Source organism: Ammodytes marinus (genome assembly GCF_949987685.1).
Source record: "Ammodytes marinus genome assembly, chromosome: 14".
Classification (NCBI taxonomy): domain Eukaryota; kingdom Metazoa; phylum Chordata; class Actinopteri; order Uranoscopiformes; family Ammodytidae; genus Ammodytes; species Ammodytes marinus.
In genome coordinates, this window is record NC_137218.1 from 18,302,609 (window position 1) to 18,317,806 (window position 15,198).

The 15,198-nt window shown below is 39.0% G+C and overlaps 3 protein-coding genes across 3 annotated transcripts; 2 read left to right on the top strand and 1 right to left on the bottom strand.

Moving 5' to 3' along the window:
- Positions 1 to 1,619: 1,619 nt before the first annotated feature.
- Positions 1,620 to 5,198, bottom strand: mrps31 (mitochondrial ribosomal protein S31). Its single transcript, XM_080040562.1, has 7 exons — positions 5,063 to 5,198; positions 4,168 to 4,623; positions 3,582 to 3,743; positions 3,123 to 3,266; positions 2,956 to 3,032; positions 2,644 to 2,784; positions 1,620 to 2,351 (listed from the first exon to the last, which is right to left on the bottom strand). The coding sequence occupies exons 1-7, from the start codon at positions 5,152 to 5,154 to the stop codon at positions 2,116 to 2,118; spliced, it is 1,308 nt and encodes a 435-aa protein (XP_079896688.1). The 5' UTR covers positions 5,155 to 5,198; the 3' UTR covers positions 1,620 to 2,115.
- A 281-nt stretch (positions 5,199 to 5,479) lies between these two features.
- Positions 5,480 to 10,888, top strand: taf6 (TAF6 RNA polymerase II, TATA box binding protein (TBP)-associated factor). Its single transcript, XM_080041728.1, has 15 exons — positions 5,480 to 5,671; positions 6,587 to 6,744; positions 6,846 to 6,932; positions 7,064 to 7,217; positions 7,309 to 7,365; positions 7,443 to 7,562; positions 7,694 to 7,815; positions 8,031 to 8,108; positions 8,220 to 8,321; positions 8,418 to 8,600; positions 8,821 to 8,895; positions 8,983 to 9,108; positions 9,398 to 9,571; positions 9,738 to 9,929; positions 10,318 to 10,888. Exons 2-15 carry the CDS (start codon positions 6,589 to 6,591, stop codon positions 10,606 to 10,608), a joined length of 1,917 nt encoding a protein of 638 aa, XP_079897854.1. The 5' UTR covers positions 5,480 to 5,671; positions 6,587 to 6,588; the 3' UTR covers positions 10,609 to 10,888.
- A 707-nt stretch (positions 10,889 to 11,595) lies between these two features.
- On the top strand, positions 11,596 to 14,419 carry sat2b (spermidine/spermine N1-acetyltransferase family member 2b). Its single transcript, XM_080040494.1, has 6 exons — positions 11,596 to 11,742; positions 11,922 to 11,973; positions 13,187 to 13,270; positions 13,490 to 13,591; positions 13,690 to 13,730; positions 13,951 to 14,419. The coding sequence occupies exons 1-6, from the start codon at positions 11,680 to 11,682 to the stop codon at positions 14,128 to 14,130; spliced, it is 522 nt and encodes a 173-aa protein (XP_079896620.1). The 5' UTR covers positions 11,596 to 11,679; the 3' UTR covers positions 14,131 to 14,419.
- The last annotated feature ends 779 nt before the right edge of the window (positions 14,420 to 15,198 follow it).

The window sequence follows — 15,198 nt, forward strand, 5'->3', positions numbered from 1 at the left end:
AAGAAAATAGTGTTGCGTTCAAGCACCAGATTCCAGTAGAGTGCCAAACTTTGAAGTTTCAAAAGTCAGATAACTTTTTAGTTCTAGTCTTCACTCAAGTTCACACCATCCTGCACCCACCAGTTGCGACTCTCAAGTCTGCCGCTCTGTCAGTAATAAACAGTCCCACAGACTCTGATGCTGCGTTCACAGCCCACCCACAGGATCCGACTTCTGGGTTCTACAACTTGACGGTGCATTCAAACGCGTTTTGGTCTTGTGATAGGCTCATGGATACTTTTTGAAAAAAACTATTTTAATTTTATGTGTAATCTAGGCTATTTCTTACAATTAGATAATTAGCCTAATTAGACAATAATTAATTAGCACACGTTTATGAAGGCTTAACCAATTAGTGAAAATAAATCTAGTTGTAAACTAAAGATTTGTAACCATGTAATAAAATCAGTCCAGCATTACACCAAAACACCCAAATGCACCATAACCAAAGAGGAACATGCAGACTGGCGCTAGTAAAAGGATACTGTATTTCTGAATGGCCCATTTCTTTGTTCCCGTGGTTTTACAGGTGTGCTATTTTTGGACGCCATCTTTTTAAGTTTGTGTGGTTGGGTATTTCTCACAAGTGGTATTATTTTTGAAAATAGTACAGCCATCAATCAGCATTTTTGGCCAGATACTTTGATTTGGATATCACAAACACTGCCATTACTTCAGGAGTAATTTTATGAGGCCTCTCTAATTAAATTTTTCTGTTTAGAATACTGGTCAATACGATTTTAAAGGGGAGCTTGTTGAAATATTTAAATCTCAGACTTGCTGTAAAACTGATGGAAACCTAACTTTATGCATATAAAGCAAAGCGGTAAGTGATGCCATCTAGTGGGTCATTTGCGTACAAGACATAACTGAGCAGAACCAGGTGTCTTTCCACACAAACATATTTTTTGTGCTTTATACGGCCCCCTTCACACACAGTTGAGGAAGTGCTGCCAATATCTTATCATGCCAATCACCACTCTGTTTAAGGAAAAGTGAACAAAATGTGGAAATGAGGCACTTTCAATTGTCCACATCTCGCGTTTTCCACACTTTCTCAGACAATAGATAGCCGTGGGTGTTTTTAGACCAGAAGGGATCTGTGTGCTACATTGTAGACATGTTTTTTTAAAGTTAAAAGCTCTTCCTGTGCAGAGGGCACAAGGTTCAAGCTCTGATTTACACTCCTACATTGAACCTGATACGAGGTCAAAGACGCTGCAAACACTTTATACTTTCCCCCGGCCCCCACCTGTCAGGAAAAACACCATTAATCATCACCACAGGTGTTTGTATGACCTCTCTCTGACACATTAAAGTATTTCCTTTTGAATATGAAGAGGTGTAACAATACCTCAACTCAATAGTGCACTGTTTTATAACAAAAACCTAATCCGCAACCATACCTTGATACAAAGCTAAAACTTTTGTGTCAATAATTGAATTATGTCAACCAGTGAAATCCAACACAATGATTTTTATACCGCACTTAATAGCAGTTATGTGTAACAAAAACTATGGAATTGACATGACTGTATACCAGATACTGAATTATTTTCATCCAACTAGTTTCACCGTGCACTAGCGACACATTGTTGTGAGTTAACTGCCTTTGTGAACAAACAAGCAGTTGCAGACGTGAAAATGAAATAAGCAAAAAAGCCATGATTGTACTTCTGCTGTTTTATATTGTTTGTATAAACACTCAACTCACTTTTTCGCTGCATGTTTAATCCATAGTAAACCAATGTTGAATTGGTTAGACAGTGGTTCTTAAGTGCGATCAGCATTTTCATGGTGGATACTGTACATTGCTTGACATAGGAAGTCTGATCAGCATTTTTATAATAGTGGATACTGTACATTGCTTGAGACACTCTAACAGGCCTCCTGAAAGAGTAAAGTAATTCAAGCCCTGTCTCTAGAGGAACCTGTTTAACTTTACAAATGGGTTAGGCATTGTACTATGGTTAGGTCTGATCCCTGCTGCTAAATCCTGCTGAGTGAATGGATTTCTCACTTTCAACAAATATTGAAAACATAAAAAATAAATTAAAAAAAGCCCATATAATCGTCTCAGTTCAGGTAAACATCAGCCTCTTTGAGGACATCTTCTTTTTGGTGGAAGTAGTCTCTGAACCAGGAGATGTGCTCCTTCTTCTGCTGGACGGTCACGTAAGGGTTCCTGGACAGACCGGCCACCACCAGCTCCATGAAGTGCCTCACTGGACCCTGACGGGGGAAACCCTCCTCCAAGTGTTTCTCTAAGAAGATGTGCTCATGGAACGAGACGCTGGCTTCCTCCTCCAGTCCTAACGTAGAGCAGGAAGAGGTTTTCAGTGCGGACCCTTAGCCAATAATTTTTTTTATCTTTTTATCTCTAAATACTAAAAGCCCATGTTAACCCAAATCCACAAAATCCTTCTAATTATGTAATTACATTTTTTTTTACCTTAGTTCCATAATATTGATTTACATCTATTTTGTCTCAGATTGTAAAAGCTTATAGAGACACTCAACTTTGATATCATATACTATATATATTTTTTCTATTTTAGACATGGTTTTCTTAGGCTAGAGTTGAATTCAGCATTCATTACTCACCCGCTTCATTGTTGATCGGATACTGCCACATTTTTCCCTCTTTGGTCCACTCAATCATTTCCTCGAGCCCGTTGCGTGGCATATGGTTTGCAGATACAGACAACTGATAGGCAAAGTCCAAGTCCCATAGAGTTGGCCGTGCTGAAAACATGACAGCAGTGTTATGGGGCGATGTCCTGGTACAGTTCAAACTTAAAGCTTCGGCACTGTGACATTCAACAATAAGCATTTAGTATGCTATCTATTCTCTTTATAGCAGTTTGTGTTAGTGCACCACATTGCTTTAATTTGAAAAATCTATATCCTCATTACCAGCAGTTGATTCGACTCCATCTTCGTCAGTTGTGGGCGAGAAAATATTAAGTCTTTTCCCTGAGAACAAGTTCCTCCTGAAAAAAACAAGAAACAAATAAACACCTTAAAACACTGTAGTCCATCTGAGAAACGTTTCCGAATAAAAACCCAATGAAAGTATTTACCTTCTCCGAACACCGTCCAGCTCAGCTGTGATCCCTCTGTCCTGTGTGTATCCTCGCCCGTCGTCATCAAACTGGATCTGATTATGCGGCCATGTGTTTTGCCGGTTGGGATTCTTTCCCACTTTCATTTCGGAGATAATTACTCTGAAGGAAATAATGTTGGATTAACATTTATTAAAATGTGAATTTCCCATCACACGGAATGAAAAAGTAGAAAACAAAATGACACCAGCTCCTTTGAATATGTATTCTGTTAAAAGGTGCACTCTGTATCTTTGGGTGTGTCAGAAAATTGAAAACATTCGAAGGTAAATTCTCAAAACTGCATAAACAAACTTCCGTCACAGGTAAATTGGTATTATTATATATTGTGTACACTAAAATGTAAACAAATCCCTGTCCTCTGAACCTGCATAGTGCACCTTTGATATAAGACGACACATTTGCTGGACCACGTACCCAAGGTCGTTCCCGTCCCCTTTCTTCTGAGCCTCGGTGACTGCCTCGTGCTGCCTCAGCTGCCGGAGCAGCTCAGACTCGGCCTGTTTGCGATGAGGCAGAGTGGAGGCAGCCGCAGTCGCAGCCGAGATGAGTTCAGGATCCAGTGACACCAGTGTCTCACTAAAAAACACAGTGCATAGGGGCTAGAATGTGTGGATATAGGGACCAGGACATCATATATCCTCCCAAGAATAGTGTGTAAAAGTAGTAACACGCTTTTAGACACAAACTAAATACTTTTTGGCCATTTCAGCATTGTTCAAGGTGGAGTCAGGGGCCTTCAATAGCTAGCAATATGCCCATTTATAGAGGCTAGTTTGTGTATTAATACTGGATTTTCTTTAGCGCACAGTCACAGTACATACAGGTAGCACATCGTGAGGACATATTCACTGATTTTGACATAAAGTGAAATTGACAACAAGCATTCTCCAGAATTGCTGACTGCACCTTGAATGTTGGGAAAAAGCAAGAAACAGAGAAACCTGCAGCCTAACAAGGCAACACATTCTGATGAATCTATTTCAAAACACCCCTCTCTCACCTCTGAGACGAAGCCTCTTCTGTAGCCTTCTGAAACATACTGATGGTGCTCTCCATAGCTGCTGGCTTTGCCTTGGGGGTAGCCTCAAAAGTGGGTTTCACTTTCAAGTTTTTGAGCTTCCTCTTATTTGTTACTTCCACCTTCATGGCTCCGAGAAGGTCAAGGAGACTTTCTTTCCCACTCTTAGGGGCTACAGTTTGTTTGACTTGTATTGGCGTTGCCGCAACAACCTCTTCAGTTTTAACATCCACCTGCTGCTGCTGCTCCTGCTGTTGTGTGGTGTCCTCCTCAGCTTTTTTTGTGACCAAAGCTGGAGATTCTTTCGGGTCAACCGATTCAACCGCATTTGTTTTCTCTTCTTGACTGGAGGCGGCAACGTCGGCAACATCCTTGGTTTTTTCACAGAGCTTGACTGAGCTTGTGCTGAGGGCTTTGACTCCACCTCCACTTGTAGCCCTGTGTTAAGAACAGAAACAGTGTTCAGTATCAGAGCTTGAATATTAAACAATACTATTACAATATTCAATATCAATTTAATACGTGGCAGGTATTATTAAAGTGGAGATTACAATCATATAATAACATTAGGCTACATAACAGCTTTTATGCAATATAATGTTACTGTGTATTAAATCACAGCAAAATACTCAGATCTGAACAGATGAATACACTAATGTTGTTTTGTGTATATCTTCTCCAACTAAAGCAGAAAATCAGCTTCTTTTTGTAATTTTGTCATCCAGTGAAATATTGTGCAGACATTCAAAGTATGGCTCTGTCAACACCATAGATAGTATATAAAACACACTGAATGGCATCTCTCTAGGTGGGCTACATAACAGCCTGTACTTGGTCGCTCTTTGCTTCAACACATGTTCCGTTCAGTCAAACTTACCTCAGAGCTGGAGCAGGAAACACACACGACTCACACACACTAACTGAAGCATTTCGAACAGTGTTCACAGTCCGGAATATTAATCTGTACATGATTGCTTTAAGCAATGTCCTTCCACCGCCTTCCACGCTCCTGACATTTGTCTCCGATGCTACAACATAAGGTCACCCCCGTAAACCGAAAACATTGGTTCCGGTCACCGGGTAGAATTAGAATACATGGGTAAAAGGATGCTACTCTTTTAGGGCAACTAACATTTAATTCAGTAATAATGTTAAACTATTCGTGGTTATTTTTTTGCACAATTTCCTTAATTGATTTGTATTAAGTTTGGATAAACAGCTTTTATGTGTACGCTGCTCAATTGAAGTCTCGCGATATTACAACCGGAACGTGACTCAAAATGGCGATGGACCAGAAGCGCTAATTCATGAACGGAGGTCCCAGCTGCAATCCGTGAAATAGTTAGTTATTTAGATCGAAAGATGGCTATTTGCATAGAAGAATTAGCCTTGCGAGATCATTTTTGTTGCAAATATCAACATTGACTGCGTTCACTCGTATAAGTTCCTGCTTAAACTCGGAAAAGGAGAGGGAAACTTCACACAGGTAAAAAAAACGTCAACGAGAAGCTAAGTTATTAGCATGTGAGCTAACAGACAGCAAATTAAGCTCACAGTAAGTTAATATTGAATAAATATGCGTGGTCGCTGAATGGCTTAAAATGAACACTGTTTTTTATTTCACCATGACGTTGCAGTTGAAGTTGCATTTGAATGGATATCCATTGGCTGCGGCTCAATGTGTTCTGTGCAGCTAGTGTCTTGTTATTCCGTCAAAGTGGTTCCCCGCTCTCTCTGCAGCTCAGTGTTTGTTTACTCTCATTAAGTGATACATACCTTTTAACAAGTAATAATCCCATCATGTTACACTGTTTTCAACAAGGAATCTGAATAGGATGTTTTCAGTATATTTTACACTGTATACAGAAACGGCTTACTGCTGTCCGTTTCTGTATGATGAAACTAAAGTACAGGTAGAACACTTGAAAATGTTCTCCTTCAAGTCGATATTTAATCGAGGCATTTACTTTACAAATACTTTCCTTCCGTCCATGCAGATTGGACCGTTTTAAATCTGCACATCTGGACACTTGACTTGTTATGCAAAACTTCCCTCAAGTGTCATATTGAAGTTACGCCACACATACAGTTAGTTATATTGTTCAAATATACCTTTGCCCCGTTAAAAAAGTAGACTATATGCTGTATATACTCTTAGCTGAACATCATATAACTATTTCAGGGCTGTCTATAATGTGTTATGATGGATTTATGTGACTTTTGAACCTATTGCTTGTCTATTACTGACAGTGAATCATTCCAATTTTTGTTGTTCAAAACTAAATTTAAAAACTTGTGTCTCTGGAATAAGTGCATTACATCTGTTGGAATCACATTCACTGTGTGCAGTGCACATTTGATATGAGAAGATATATTCACAGACCTGTGTGTACTCTGTTAGCCATGGCGGAGGAACGTCGGCAGAAGCATTGTTCGGTTGTCATGCCCACGGAGTCCATGAAGGCCATGGCAGAGTCTATGGGAGTGGGGCAGTTGCAGGAGGAAAGCTGTGTAGCTCTAAGTGAAGAAGTCAGCTACAGAATAAAAGAAATTGCTCAGGTACGTCACGCATGATTGAAACATATATGTATGTCATATCTGATATATGAGCTTTATAATTGAATTCTGTTTGGTCTCTTCTCTATCTCCTTTTAACATAGGATGCTCTCAAATTTATGCATCACGGGAAGAGACGTAAATTAACTACCAGTGACATAGACAATGCTCTCAAACTAAAAAATGTGGAGGTAAGGGAGAAATTTTACTTAAACTTAATGAATTCAATTAAACTACATGCTGGATGTTAGTTAAAGGAAAGCGTGAAGTTGGTCTTCTGCTCATGTTTTTATTTTCTCAATCTGCATCGATTCCGTCATAGCCCCTGTATGGGTTCCAGTCGCAAGAGTTCATCCCTTTTCGCTTTGCAAGTGGTGGCGGAAGAGAGCTTCATTTCTATGAGGAAAAGGAAGTGGACCTCAGTGACATAATCAACACGCCGCTCCCCAGAGTTCCACTAGATGTGTCGCTCAAAGGTACCCAGCTAATCAGTATTACGTGTCATTGTCCTCCAGAAAATTGTTTTGACTCTAAGCTTATACATAATGTTTGTTTGTTAATCCATAGCTCATTGGTTAAGCATTGAGGGGGTGCAGCCTTCTATCCCAGAAAATCCACCACCAGGTGAGTCCCTTTTCATCTCTTAAAACTCAGAAAAAAAGAATTTGGAGGAAAACTTATCTAAAACGTTTTTTTTTCAGCATCAAAAGAGCAACAAAAAGTTGAATCTACAGAGCCCCTTAAAGTCGCCAAGCCTGGTCAGGAGGAGGAAGGTACTATTCAAGGCAAGGGTCAGGGCGGAACGGCTGCTGATGGCAAAGGTCAGTATCTTGTGTTGAAAGGAAAATATCGTTTTCTCTATATTCTACTCTTGCCCCACTCCATCCCTTCCTTATCCTTTTATAATTATGTTTGTCTCCTTCATCCAATGTTTTATATCTTTCTCTTTCAGCAAAGGACAAGGGTCTAATAAGGTTAAAGCCGCGCAGCACTCACGAGCTGTCTGTGGAACAGCAGCTCTACTACAAGGAAATCACAGAAGCATGTGTTGGCTCCTGTGAAGCTAAGAGAGCTGTAAGTCTTGCTGGTCTGTTTGTATATAGATTTAATTTGATATTTTCCGAGTAATAACATGATGTACTTTTTCTCATTTTGTTTTGACAAGTCAAGAAATCACATAGTAGGTTACATTAATTAGCTATAAAGCAAATAATTGTTACAAATTCTGCTAAAAAGTTTTAATTTTGTTTTAACTTTTTTTGAAAAATATTTCCTTTTGTCTCATACAGGAAGCTTTACAGAGCATTGCCACAGATCCTGGACTGTATCAAATGCTTCCAAGATTCAGTACATTTATCTCTGAAGGAGTGAGCATCTTTTTAAACTTCCATCTAATGCTGTGAAACATCACTCACCTCATGTAACAATACTCAAGCATACCTCTGCTGAAATGACTGACGTTATGCTCTCCTTTGAAGGTTCGTGTTAATGTGGTGCAAAACAACTTGGCTCTTCTGATATATCTAATGCGGATGGTCAAAGCTCTGATGGACAACCCCACCCTGTATTTGGAGAAATACGTGAGTGAATAGCAAACAAAATGTCTAATTTCTTTAAAGGGTTTAATGTTAACAAATACTTTTTTTGTGATGTAATTTTTTTTTGTGTATTTGTAGCTGCACGAGCTCATCCCAGCTGTAGTGACGTGTATTGTAAGCAAGCAGCTGTGTTTGCGACCAGATGTGGACAACCACTGGGCTTTGCGAGACTTTGCTGCTCGTCTCATGGCCCAAAGTTGTAAAACGTTCAGTACTACAACCAACAACATCCAGTCCCGTATTACCAAGACTTTTACTAAGGTGGGTCTCTTGTTCATTTTGTTCCTACAATAATTGAGGTAGAGGCCAGTTTTGTTTAGTTCAGCAAAACATAAACATACATATTCCCAAGTTTTGCCATGAAATATTGTTAAAAACTTGTTCAAATAAAGTATTGTCCATAAATGTCTTCTTGAACTTCACTTTGACGCTGCTGTTTATAAGGCTTAAAATACTTAACCAGACCGACATGTTTCCTCAGAGTTGGCTGGACGACAAAACCCAGTGGACGACGCGTTACGGCTGCATCGCTGGACTTGCTGAACTAGGACCTGATGTGGGTGTGATTCTGTTTTCTTTGTTGTTTTTGTCCTTTTTTGCTCTTTTGGATCATCACCGACTTCCTTGTGTTTGTCGTCTGCAGGTGATTAAGACGTTGATCCTTCCTCGGCTTACTATAGAGGGTGCTCGCATCAAAGCCGTGATGGAGGGACCAGTGATCTCCAATATTGATAAGATAGGAGCTGACCATGTGCAAAGCCTCTTACTGGTAATAAATTAAGTAATTTCATTTATTATGCATTTTGAGTTTTCCAGTGTCACAAAGATTGTTCTCTTTTGAAGGTGGAGTCGCTGTTTCTGGAAAACACTTTTAGTCAAAATCACTTTTTTGTCAATTAACAATTCAAGTTGATAACCACTGACCCATTATCTCTGATCGGGTTTTATGTTTTCTAGAGCCAGCTAACGCAAAGAAAGGCAGACTATGTCAAACTCGCTTCATAGTAAAACCCTCAGTCCTTGTGTTCATACATACCAAATATGTATTGTTTTTGTAGAAACACTGTGCAAGTGTTATTGCTAAGATCCGACCTCAACCTGACAATTTGGAGCAATATCGGACTGACTATGGCTACCTCGGACCCATGCTGTGCTCCCATGTAATGAAGGCCAGGACTCAAGCAGCATTGCAAGCTCAACAAGTCAACAGAACCACATTAACAATCACCCAGGTACAGTACAACCTGATGAAAATATAACTGATGTATAAATGCCATTCAAAATGTATCTCTTATGTATCATTTAGACGTCACTCTTACAGTCCAGAGGTAAACACTGCAGGATGACATGTAGGTGAACAAGCTGTGTAATAATGATCAATGACTCTTGTCCCTGCAGCCTCGTCCCACCCTCACAGTCTCACAAAGTGGGTTAAGTGGGTCGGGAGGGCCTCGCACTCCCAGCATCATTAAGGTTCCAAGCTCCCTCACCCTGATGTCCCCTCGACCAGGGACCCCATCACAGCCGTCTCCCCCGGCAACAAAGTACATCGTTATGTCAACCAGTGCAGGCTCATCATCCACTCAGCAGGTACTTTACATTTTTCATTTTACTACTCATCATCGCGTTGCTCCACAGTGTCACCGCTAAAGGATATCCCTATTGGGCAACTTCACGTATCTAAATAAGATAAGATGATAGGATTTTATTTTTCATCTTAATAAAGCAGCTATAATAATACATAATCATTGATGACATTTTAAGGACTAATCTAATCTTGTAATTACAATATGAAAATAACAAATAAATAGTTATTTTTTTCAAACATTTCTATTATTCATTTTAAAAGATACATTTTATATTTGAGTAAAACTTCACAGATCTCAAATTGAACTTTTATGGAGTTCTCACAAACCCTTAAAAATAAAATCCACAAGTCCTTGCATTTATGTTTTAACATCTGCCTTTTTGTCTCTAGGTTATCACCATCAGCTCTTCTCAGTCTGCCTCACCAGTCACTAGCACTGTCCCCAGCGCCACTTCCACCTTGCAGCCTTTGGTCAAACTGGAGTCTGGCAGTGGACCTGGACTCACAGGTTCCCGACCAATGCAGAAATACATAGTGGTGTCTTTGCCCTCGTCTGCCTCGTCCTCTTTGGAGAACAAGAGCTCTGTGCTACCAACCTCATTTTCCTCCACCCAACTAGAATCGGGGATAAAGCTAGACCGCTCTGAATCTCCTGCAGCGAACACACAGTCGCCACACTGAGACTTTGTATAGCTAGTGGATGATTTTTTTTTACCATGTTGGTGCAGCTGAACACACAAGGAGGTTTGTTTGGGCTGAACTAAAAAGGGGGTAAACTCTGAAGTGGTATGAAGGGGAGGATCTGAACTCTTGACTGATAAAGAGCAAATGTGACCAGACAATGTAAATATGTTAATGCCCAATGAAAACTGAGGTCCATCTGTGAGATTTGCTATGTTTCAGCTTATATTCTAATTGATTTCATGTTCTTTTTTACTCAAAAAATAAATCAGATTTTGTATGAAAATTCTTTATCTGAATGTGGTGTTTTTTATATTTCTTTATCATTTTAAAGGGAAAGAAAAGTATTATTCTGTACCACATGCTAATTAAAACTGCACGAGTGATGTAAAAGCCACAACAATTGTGAATAAAAACACAATTACTAACTTCCTGAATGTAGTGGAAGAAATACCCATAACATTTACTTTCGACAATTATTCAAAGCAGTAGGCTACTATAGTGTACAAGTCCTGAATGCAAGAGTTTACTGAAGGAAACATATAAAGTAGGCCTACTGTCATAAGTTTCAATTATTGTGTGTACGGAGAGGACTTGTGAATTCAAAGTAACAATTAAATTACTCTTTCACTCTCAATACAATTCTACACAACAAATACTGCTACCCCTGAACATTGTGGTCAGAAACGGAAGTATGCGACTCGAGTTCCAAAATGTATCACGTGCTGTTCTAGTCTCCTCTTTTAAAATAGGTCCATGCTGCTCAGTCCTTATAATGGGCTAGTACTTCCGTTTGTAAGTCTTTAACACAATGCATACGGTTAAATCAATATCAGGGCAATAGTGTAATATATTTACACACTTGCAGGTTGTAATTGAATTATCTTTTATTTTGAAGACTTAATTTCAGTACATTGTGACAACACCGGAACCACTTCTAGTCTTCGTCTTCAGCACGGTTCTGATTTGTAGTCATTTTACGTGGATGTGGATGGAACAGAAGGCAGGCAGTGTTCATTGTGTAGTACTGTCGTAGGTAGGTGAAACCCTGTTTCTGTTGCTGCCGTAGACATGAATTTCAAAATACGGGCTGGAAAAAGAGAAGACTGCAAGGAAATATCGAGAATGATATTGGTGAGTTGTTGCAATGAACCTGCCTGGCTGCCCTCCAAACATGGTGATCTGCTTTACAAAGCGGAATGTTATACACACTTGACCTTAATGTTGTTTGTTGATAGATTGTTACAAGTGTATCCTGTATTGATTGATAGGCCTACTTTTGTAAAATATCATAACGTTATATTTTTTCTCAGGAGCTGGCGGTTTATGAAAAAATGCCCGACCAAGTGAAGATATCTCATGAAGGTACTTTCTGCACTCCATAAGCGAAAGAAAAGCAAATTGCAAGAATTAAAAATAAAGAGTTGCCTTTATAATTCCAATGTGTATTAGTTGTATGACTTGGCATCAGGCAGTGTGAACAATACCCAAGTGTCCCAGAAAGTCATAGCCTACTAAAAAGTTAACATGCACATAAACAGCTAACTAGGCTATATAATAGGTTGACGCCATTAATAAAGCTGACCATGATTAACCTGTGTTTCCTGCTGCTGTGGCAAAGGTCTGTTTGCACCAGGGCCACCACAGAGATGGAGCTGGATGTGCATGATTGGGACTCTCTGAAGCATGCAATGTTCAGTCAGTGTGAGATGAGTTATTATATAGCAGACTTTACTTTGCAGGTAAATAATCAAATGAGTGCCCTTAACTGTGACTGGAAGAAGATCACGGTCAGTTTTAATAAGAGGAGTGTGACTTCAGCTGGGTTGATTCTTCTTTAGGAGAGGGTCAGATCACCTTTTGATAAAATGTTTAAAAGTGTGATTTTGTGAGTGAGCAGGTGCAATGTCAGTTTTCTCCCAGCTCTTTTCTTTACAATTTGTCATACCTTGTTTACTTAACTCAATTCCCAACCTCAGGGTTTAACCACACTAACCACATTTAAGCTAAATTTAAGCCTCTCCTCGATCTGCGAGCTGCAGTCAGGGCTTACTCACACGACAGAGCAATGTTCTCACACGACAATTGTTGGCATCTCGTTATCTACCAGCACACATGTATGCCACACACGGATGGAATAGCCTACTTATGCACGAATAACGTGGTAGACATTTCTGCTGACTGAAGAAAATACTATATCAACAAGTGGTGGTCGTGTAGTACAATATACTTTAGATAGTAGATTGCAAGCCGATGCAGTTTTAAAACATTCACTACGTGATGAATTGTTTCGCGTTCAACATGTTTACAAGTAATCAGATCATTCAGGAATATAAAAAAATCTGATTTAGACCTTTTTGTTTTTGTATCCACAGCTGGATTAATATCAGTCTTGTACCACCTGTTGCCTGCCAATGCATTTTTAGATTTCAACTGTTATACTTTAAATAAGTTCAAATTGACAAAGTATTTATGTTTTTGATGTGTCTCTTGAGTGCTGCTTAATACTAATATTACCTCCTTTTGCAAAGATGAAATCTTTCTATTTGGTTAAACGATCTGTCTTGTTTTAATGAAGAGCTCGAGCGTGATGGTTTCAGCCAGAATCCTTTCTTTGAATGCCTCGTTGCAGAAGTACCAGAGGAGCATAAATCTAAAGAAGGTAACGTGTTCATCAAGGCCTTTTAGATACGATTTCTAAAAATGAAGGGGGACTACCAAAGTGCCACTTTAACCAGGCCCCACTGATCCAAACAGGCTTAAAGTCAATTCACCATTTTCTAATGCACGACAGTACTACTTATTCATCTGTATTTGTCGTGATTTGTATTCTTTTGGTGCTCTTTCTGCCTGTCCCTTTGATTGCTTGTTGTCCACACAGGATTCACAATTGTCGGATACGCCCTTTACTTTTACACGTACAGCACATGGAAGGGGCCAACAGTGTTTTTGGAGGACCTGTATGTGATGCCAGAATTCAGAGGTAAATACTGTATGTGTTGAGAATGTATTGTATCTATGAATTGTATGTACCTTTTTTTATTGCCTCTATTTGTATGTAAACATATTTTCCCTTGACAGGAAATGGCCTTGGCAAGGGTTTACTGAGCAAAGTGGCTGAGGTGAGAATGATCTGTTTGTTGACCACCAGAGCTTTGTTTTCCAAGATATAATGTAGCCTATGTTTAATATAATTTGTGGAAGTGTTGGAATCTTCGAGATAAAAAAATAAAAAGATGGCAGATATAGGCCTACACAGTTTGAATGTATTGTTGATCTTTGTGAGAGACCAGCTGATGAAGAAGAGAGAGAGTGTGATTTAAGAGTAATTGCTTTGCTCAGGTGGGGAAGGAGAAGCAGTGTGTGCGGCTGCAGCTGTCCGTGTTGGACTGGAATACTCCCTCTCGAGACTTCTATGCTGCTAAAGGAGCTCAGGACCTCACCGCCAGTGAAGGCTGGCACTTTATACGATTTGATGGACAAAGCCTGGACAATTTAGCAAACGAGGCACCCAAAGATTAGAAGTTTGGAAAATGTAATCTTGTTGTGAAATAAATGTTTTTTCGATTTTTTTTAAAATATAGGCTATATGAAATAATTGGAAAAAAAATCTTTCAAATCAGGGGACTTTTTCTCACATTTTGAACAGTGTCATAATACATTATTTTCATAAAACGGCACTAATAAACCTTGTTCCAGTTTTGAATCATTAGTTCTACCTTCACTGCAGTGATGGCTTGTGGTGCATACCTACTTTTTGGGAACATGAGTACTGGTAGGATTTTTTTTAAATAAATGATAGTCAAATTGCTCAAAAGGTCTTAAATTCATTGGTATTCTCTTGGTTTGGTGCAATCTGTCATATTTATTTATGTATAAAATGTAAAAACAAAATGTACAGGAATACATGCAGAATCCCCCAGAAGAAAAACAATGTGACATTACATTTAAAATATGCACACGCCAGAGATGCACTGCAAATGCTGTTTTCATTGGTTTCAACGGTGTTCCTCAAGTGTTCTGGTTAAGAGGTGAGTGTAAAAAAATTAATCATTGGGTCAAGGCATCAGACATCAATGGTTTCAGTTGCTAAAATGACAAATTTCCTTCATGATTTATGCACAAATCCAAAAGTCACAATATTAGATGTACATGGAGTGCCAGGATTATTGAGCATATAAAGTACAGCCACAAGACATTGTGTTTTCATGGATGGGGTAAACTTTCATCTTTTCAACCAGCAGTTTGAGGATACATAGGTATAACAAATGATTACATAAACATTTTCTTAAACAAACTGCATAAACCAGAACTTTTAAAGTAATCTAATGATTAAATATGTCTGATTATCATGTAATCTTAGTCAGATTTGAGTTAAAGAAAGTCATAAGAAAGATTAACCTTTTAATTTTAGATTTAAAACAATGTTGTCAAAGTAGTGCATCCCTCAAAGCCAGAGGATCAGATTTTTCATGGCATATTAATATGCTCATGTTGTATTTTTGCAATCAGTACAATAAAGTAAAGGCAAAGTAATACACTGAAAATATTTGTCTGGATAGAAATGGTCCCTATATTGGGATTGCCACC